Below are 8713 nucleotides of genomic sequence, written 5' to 3' on the forward strand. Positions count from 1 at the left end.
TGTGGCCGAGTATGCATGTATATGTTGAGGCCAATTATATGCTTAATACTTCCCACAAGTATGGTTACTTGTATTGGTTATATACCGTTTCGTTTCAAATTCAAAACTCGGCTAATACGCATTTATACACTAGTAATCAAATACTAACATTTTGCATTTTATCTTACTACCATTTCACATCTACTTTCTACCATGGCCGAATGCATCAAGACACCATTTACCCTTGCAAGGCATAAATTTCATCATCAAAACTAACAAGCTTATAATCCCATGACCGAAACCTCTGACAACACCAATTAAAATACTTCATGGGTTTGAGGTAAAACCAAGAAAGAAACTCATGAATATCGAGATATAAGCACTAACATTGTTCATCTAGATTTAGCATGACACAACATCCATCACCCTTATATTTACCATAGCCGAAAACCTTACTCATTCCAAAAATTCAAATCTCAACTTGGTCACAAAAATAACTTGATATCTCACCAACACAACATCAACACCAAGCAAGAATGATGCATCCATGGCCGGGTGTCATTTCCATCACATAGCAAGATTTAGACCATGGGCTAGGTAGAACTCAAGCTAACAACTAAAACATGCATGCATCTCATGGAACATCATCAAACATACCTTAGCCTAGTTACATGCGTGGCCGAACCTCTTCAACCTTTCTTCTTCCTTCCTCTTTAAAATTTTCGGCCAAGGATGAACCAAAGGATGAACACTTTTTTTTTTGTTTTTCTTTCCTTCAACTCACGGCAATGGGGGGACAATCACACACATCCTTTCTTTTTTTTTTGTTTCTCATCCTACTAACACTAATATTTTATTGCCCATGCTCTTTATTTTATTAATCCTTACATAATGCATTACCCCAACATGTTTATGACATGTTTTTAGCCATAACATCTTGTCCACCCATGCTCATGGCCGCCACTACATATTAGGGGGGAAATTGACATGCAAGTCCTCCCTTTTGATTGCATGCACTATTAGGTCCTTGTAGATTAGCCTATCACATTTCAAAATGTCACCCATAAGTCCTTTTGACTAATTCACATGCAATTTACTAAATCGAAGCCTAAACTTTCACACATTCATAATCACATATTTTAGACAATAATATCACATTCAAATAATTTGGTGACTCGGTTTAGCGTCCAAACCGCTTTCCGACTAGGGTCACTTTAGGGCTGTCACAATTTATCTATTTCTTATCTATTTCTATTTCATTTATTTCATTTGCATTTAGAATTTTGATTAAAAAAAAGTAAGGAATTATAAACTTGAAAAACACAGATCAAGTTGCGCCATACATATGAAAGAATATAGAATAATGATGTATTTGGCGAATCAAATACCATGGTCTAATAAGGAACCTTTCGGATTCGTTGATAATTTTTTGAAAGATTTCTTCGAAAAGGTTTCATTAACTCCTCATTTATATCGAGTAGACCTTGTTGTTGCGAGAATTCTTAATTCATGAGTTGTAGGGAGGGACTTATGTCACCACAAACAGAGACTAAAGCAAGTGTTGGATTCAAAGCTGGTGTTAAAGAGTATAAATTGACTTATTATACTCCTGAATATGAAGTCAAAGATACTGATATCTTGGCAGCCTTCCGAGTAACTCCTCAACCCGGAGTTCCGCCTGAGGAAGCAGGGGCCGCGGTAGCTGCTGAATCTTCTACTGGTACATGGACAACCGTGTGGACCGATGGGCTTACCAGCCTTGATCGTTACAAAGGGCGATGCTACGACATTGAGCCCGTTCCTGGAGAAGAAGATCAATATATATGTTATGTAGCTTACCCTTTAGACCTTTTTGAAGAAGGTTCTGTTACTAACATGTTTACTTCCATTGTGGGTAATGTATTTGGGTTCAAAGCCCTGCGCGCTCTACGTCTAGAGGATCTGCGAGTCCCTACTGCTTATATTAAAACTTTCCAAGGCCCGCCTCATGGCATCCAGGTTGAAAGAGATAAATTGAACAAGTATGGTCGCCCCCTATTAGGATGTACTATTAAACCTAAATTGGGGTTATCCGCTAAGAACTACGGTAGAGCAGTTTATGAATGTCTACGTGGCGGGCTTGATTTTACCAAAGATGATGAAAATGTGAACTCCCAACCATTTATGCGCTGGAGAGACCGTTTCTTATTTTGTGCCGAAGCAATTTTTAAATCACAGGCTGAAACAGGTGAAATCAAAGGGCATTACTTGAATGCTACTGCAGGTACATGTGAAGAAATGATCAAAAGGGCCATGTGTGCTAGAGAATTGGGAGTTCCTATCGTAATGCACGACTACTTAACAGGTGGGTTCACCGCAAATACTAGCTTGGCTCATTATTGCCGAGATAATGGTCTACTTCTTCACATCCATCGCGCAATGCACGCAGTTATTGATAGACAGAAGAATCATGGAATGCACTTTCGTGTACTAGCTAAAGCTTTACGTATGTCTGGTGGAGATCATATTCACGCTGGTACAGTAGTAGGTAAACTTGAAGGAGAAAGGGACATAACTTTGGGCTTTGTTGATTTACTACGTGATGATTTTATTGAAAAAGATCGAAGCCGTGGTATTTATTTCACTCAAGATTGGGTTTCTATGCCAGGTGTTCTGCCCGTAGCTTCGGGGGGTATTCACGTTTGGCATATGCCTGCTTTGACCGAGATCTTTGGAGATGATTCCGTACTACAATTCGGTGGAGGAACTTTAGGACACCCTTGGGGAAATGCACCGGGTGCCGTAGCTAATCGAGTAGCTTTAGAAGCATGTGTACAAGCTCGTAATGAGGGACGTGACCTTGCCCGCGAGGGTAATGAAATTATCCGCGAGGCTAGCAAATGGAGTCCTGAACTAGCTGCTGCTTGTGAAGTATGGAAGGCGATCAAATTTGAATTCGACGCAGTGGATAAATTAGATAAAGTGGAAAAATGAGATAAACCAGCTTCATAAATCAAATTTGAATTCGAAGCAATGGATACTTTGTAATCCAGTAATTACTGTCGGTTTGTTGAATTGCAATTAAACTCGGCCCAATCTTTTACTAAAAGGATTGAGCCGATTCTATTGTCTATATTTTTATAGATATATTTTTATCTAGATATACAAGATCTTAAATACAAAAATAAAAGACTAAACACAACTCAAATTTTCTCCTGGGTCCATAATTAATCCTATGTATGGATCCTTAGGATTGGTGTATTCTTTTCTATCCTATATACCACGGTTTCGGATCATGGATCGAGCCAAGCATCACAACTTCTTCTACCCATCCTGTATGTTGTCCTTTTGGCTCCGTGTTGGAATAGAAACTTATTGTATTAGTAGACGAGATTTTACGAAAAAGGTTCTTGATAGGAGAAAAATTTCTTTTTTCAATTTTTTCAGTGCGGATTTTACACAACATGGGGAAATCACTATTTCTAATTGAAAATTGATATTTCTAATTCAAAAGAAAAAAGAGCTCTATCCTATCATATATCTGCTACTCTAGGTTCTCACAAAAGAGAATCGTTTCTTTCAATATTCACTCATTGTTCGTTAATAACCCTAGTGATTGTATCTAGTATGCGTATTCTGATAGGAAATAAAATATTCAATTGATTTTTCATCGAATGACTATTCATCTACTGTACTTTCATGGAAATAGAGGCAAGAAAGCTCTATGGAAAAATCATGGTTCAATTTGATCTTGTCTAAGGGAGAATTAGAATACAGATGTGGGCTAAGTAAATCAATGGATAGCCGCCTTGGTCCTGTTGAAAATACTACTGTAAAGAAGACCCGACTCGAAATGATACGGATAAAAACATTCATGATTGTAGTGACAGCTCTAGTTATTACAGTAAGGTTGATCATTTAGTTGACGTCAAAGACATTCGGAATTTCATTTCTGATGACACCTTTTTAATTAGGGATAGTAATCAGGACCGTTATTCCATATATTTTGATAGTGAAAATCAAATTTTTGAGCTTAACAATGATCATTCTTTTTTGAGTGAACTAGAAAGTTTTTTTTATAGTTATCATAATTCTAGTTATATGAATAATGGATCGAAAAATGATGAGCCCCACTATCATTTTAACTTGTATGATAATGATACTAACTGTGGTTGGAATAATCACATTAATAGTTGTATTGACTCTTATCTTCGTTCTCAAATCTGTATTGATAGTTCCATTTTAAGTGGTAGTGACAATTCCAATGATAATTATATTTCTAATTACATTTGCGGCGAAGGTGGAAATAGTAGTGAAGGCAAGAATTTCGATATAATAACTCGTGAAAATGGTAATGATTTAACTCTAAAAGAAAGTTCTAATGATCTCGATCTATACAAGGATTTGTGGGTTCAATGCGAATGCGAAAATTGTTATGGAGTAAATTATAAGAAATCGCTTAATTCAAAAATGAATATTTGTGAACAATGTGGATATCATTTGAAAATGAGGAGTTCAGATAGAATCGAACTTTCGATTGATCCAGGCACTTGGGGTCCTATGGATGAAGACATGATCTCTCTGGATCCCATTGAATTTCAGTCTGAAGAAGAGCTTTATAAAGATCGTATTGATTTTTATCAAAGAAAGACAGGATTAACTGAGGCTATTCAAACAGGCACGGGTCAACTAAACGGTATTCCTATAGCAATCGGGGTTATGGATTTTCAGTTTATGGGGGGGAGTATGGGATCCGTAGTAGGCGAGAAAATCACCCGTTTGATCGAATATGCTACCAATAATTTTTTACCTCTTATTCTAGTGTGTGCTTCCGGAGGAGCACGCATGCAAGAAGGAAGTTTGAGCTTGATGCAAATGGCTAAAATATCTTCCGCTTTATATGATTATCAATCAAATAAAAAGTTATTTTATGTATCAATTCTTACATCTCCTACTACTGGTGGAGTGACTGCGAGTTTTGGTATGTTGGGGGATATCATTATTGCTGAACCCAATGCCTATATTGCATTTGCGGGTAAAAGAGTAATTGAGCAAACATTGAATAAAACAATACCGGAAGGTTCACAGGCGGCTGAATATTTATTCCATAAGGGTTTATTCGATCCAATCGTACCACGTAATCCTTTAAAAGGTGTTCTGAGTGAGTTAGTTCAGCTCCACGGTTTTTTCCCTTTGAATCAAAATTCAATCAAGTAGAGTCTTAAGTGAAATTTTTTTATTTGTAGTGAAAAGGTAGTTAGTTAGTTTATCAGAATCAAAGTCAAAGCCCGCGTAATGGGCTTTGACTTTGTGACAAAAAAGGAATTGTCGAAAAACAAATTATGTGGATAATTATTATTATCATTATCCGATATTACTAATGAGTAAACCTCTAGCAACAAGATAAAAAGCGAATTTTTCCTTCTGTGAAATGAAATTCGAATTTGGAGAGACAAATAAAACGAATTTTATCCTCCTCTATTGCGTATGTATATAGAATTTAAATAGAGAAAAAATAGAATAGAAATATAGAGTTTTGCATCTTTCTATATCTCCCGAAAATTCTATTTTTACTAATAATCCCTGTTCTTGGATCGGATTCTAACGAATCGAATCTTTCACAATTTGTAATAAACTCTTTCTTTATTAAATTCAAAAATGCAAATTAGAAGACAAGAACAATAGAATAATAAGAAAAGTAAGAATAAAGTAAGATAATAAAGAAAGTGGATTATCTTATCATATACATCTATTTTATTTGATTTAAAAAGATGGGCAAGTCCTTTTATTTAATTCTACATTCCTTGCACTTATTAGATATCTATTAGATATATAGATTCGCTTAGATATACTTAGTATTTAGATATAATTAGTATAATATACGAATTATAATATAATCGTTATAAGATATATTTCTAACTAAACAATATAACAATAACAGGTACAAATATTAAATTGAGGTACCCATTTTATGACAACTTTCAGCAGTTTTCCCTCTATTTTTGTGCCTTTAGTAGGCCTAGTATTTCCGGCAATTGCAATGGCTTCTTTATCTTTGTATGTTCAAAAAACTAAGATTTTTTAGATTCGATGGGGCCAAGACCAAATCTTATCTATTTTTTTTCAAGACTTAGATGTCATGGATACCTATTTAGTAGAATATTGTATAACATCCGGCTTACCCGAACCGAACATAAATGAAAAAGCCCCTCTTATGCATACGTAAACATGGTATAGGGTTAAATGAATTATAGCAAGTGGATCGGTACCGAACGGATGTATGAAATTAAAGTCTATATATCTAGTAGATCCGTATAGGCGATCATATAAAGGGGATGATTTTAGATCGAAGCAATTTGATGAATTCCTTCTAAAAGTTCATATCAAAATAGTACTAGTTGATGAGAGTTACTTCGGAAACAAAAAAAGTAAAGTCGAATTTTTTTGGTTATTCTCTCAATTCGAATAAAATGCAACTGGATCTAGTATGTATGAGTTGGCGATCAGAATCTATATGGATAGAATTTATAGTGGGATCTCGAAAAACAAGCAATTTTTGCTGGGCCTTTATCCTTTTTTTTGGTTCATTAGGGTTTTTATTAGTTGGAACTTCTAGTTATCTTGGTAGGAATTTGATATCTTTATTTCCGTCTCAGCAAATAGTTTTTTTTCCACAAGGAATCGTGATGTCTTTCTATGGGATCGCAGGCCTCTTTATTAGTTCCTATTTGTGGTGCACAATTTTTTGGAATGTAGGCAGTGGTTATGATCGATTCGATAGAAAGGAGGGAATAGTCTGTATTTTTCGTTGGGGTTTTCCTGGAAAAAATCGTCGCATCTTTCTACGATTCCTTATGAAAGATATTCAGTCCATCAGAATAGAAGTTAAAGAGGGTATTTATGCTCGTCGTGTCCTTTATATGGAAATCAGAGGCCAGGGGGCCGTTCCCTTGACTCGTACTGATGAGAATTTGACTCCGCGCGAAATTGAACAAAAAGCTGCTGAATTGGCCTATTTTTTGCGTGTACCGATTGAAGTCTTTTGAAATGAATTGCAGAATAAAAGCTTTCTCGCCGGGAGGAAAAAGCTCAATCCAAGAATCCTCTTTTTTCTATAGCAGAACTAAACTGAAGTTTCTTCAGAATGCCCATTCAAACCAAAGCGGACGTATACGGAAGAGTCATACATAAAAAAAAGTTTTTTTTGTCCACAAAAATAGTTTTTTATGCGTCTGTAAATGTAAAACCGCTCAACTTAATTCAGTAACAAAATAAGCAAGAAATCGAAATACTGGATTCATCTCATATATCAAATCGAAATAAAGACTTTCGCTTTTTATTTGCAATATTTGGAGTTGATACGTTAGATACAGATAGATCATATCTTGTAAATTTTCTCTACTTTTCTTTTCTCAATTGGCCCCTCCCCTTTTATCCTTTCTTTTGTGCTCCTTAAGAACTAAAGAACTAAACAAGTGGATTTCTTTCTTATAACATAATGATAAACGTAATGATAACTTTTTGTCTTTTTTTGTCACTCATTTTTGATCAGCATAATATTTTTCCTAATTTTTTTTTCAATTATTGCTGGACTCTAGACTATATATAGTTTAGATAACCCGCGAAAATTTTCGACATATTTGATTGCGATCTTGATATAGACAGGGCGCTCCTTCGTCTCAAAATCTGAATAGAACAATCTTTATTATTTGAAGCGGTTCTTTCGGGCAGTTATCAAAAGAGGGCAATTGCTTCGAATTTGATCAATTGAGATGTGGTTCGGACTAAACCGATAATACATGAAAATTTTAGAAACTTAAAAAAATTCAACCATACAGGGGTCACACGCCCATGTGAACAAGCCGTATGCCTCACACGGCTCCAGACTTGCCCGTGTCTCAGGCCATGTGAAAACAGGGCATACATACTGACTTGGGTCACATAGCCAACCACACGCCTGTGTGTCTAGCTCGTGTGCCCTTCGAAGTGGCCACACACGCCAGTCTGCCAGGCTGTGCCAAAACTATAGGCTATACTGACTTATGCAACACGGCCAAGTCATACGCTGATGTGCTAGGTCGTGTGCTAGTTAGGGAGTATACTGACTTGTATCACATGGCCAATCACATGCCCGTGTGTGAGACCATGTGGAACATACTGACTTCATTTCAATTTCATCACTAGAGGACACACGGCCGTGTAACATGACCGTGTGTCACACACGGCTGAGACACACATGGCCGTGTAACATGACCGTGTGTCACACACGGCTGAGACACACACCCATGTCTCTGCCAATGTGGAAAAAATTTGCAAGGCCAATTTCCACCCTTATTCATGCTCTCCTAAACAACAAAAATGGTACCATTTCATCATACAATTAGGTAGCCAAAATCATCAACCAAATGCACAACTCATGCCATTGTAATTCATCTCTTCCAGATCTCAATCACTACAATTATTTAGCCAAAAACATGCCAAACAAAATCAATCTATATAATTCATTTATCATAATTCAAACTCACATAACTTCCTTATAAACAACCACACAACATCTAAAATCATACCTCATCAAGGCATTCTCAAGCATTTTACACTCCATAAATTAATTAACCATTTGAGCAATTATAAAACCATAACTACATTCATACCAAACATACCAAAATAAACCATCACTCATAGCTATATATACAAACCAAAACATATACAATTTACAAGCCAAATCTTATGGCTATAATCACAACCAAATACATTA

The 8713-nt window shown here is 36.0% G+C and overlaps 1 protein-coding gene and 1 pseudogene across 1 annotated transcript in view; both read left to right on the forward strand.

Moving 5' to 3' along the window:
* The first annotated feature begins 1324 nt into the window (after nt 1-1324).
* The window catches only part of LOC121231910 (ribulose bisphosphate carboxylase large chain-like), an 8324-nt gene continuing 935 nt past the window's right edge, over nt 1325-8713 (forward strand). The window contains exon 1 of the mRNA XM_041116964.1: nt 1325-2608. Within this exon, the coding sequence (XP_040972898.1) occupies nt 1489-2608 (1120 nt within the window). The 5' untranslated portion in view covers nt 1325-1488. The remainder of the gene's footprint in view (nt 2609-8713) is intronic.
* On the forward strand, nt 3325-7392 carry LOC121231908 (acetyl-coenzyme A carboxylase carboxyl transferase subunit beta, chloroplastic-like; annotated as a pseudogene).

Source organism: Gossypium hirsutum, chromosome A07, assembly GCF_007990345.1.
Source record: "Gossypium hirsutum isolate 1008001.06 chromosome A07, Gossypium_hirsutum_v2.1, whole genome shotgun sequence".
Taxonomy (NCBI): Eukaryota; Viridiplantae; Streptophyta; class Magnoliopsida; order Malvales; family Malvaceae; genus Gossypium; species Gossypium hirsutum.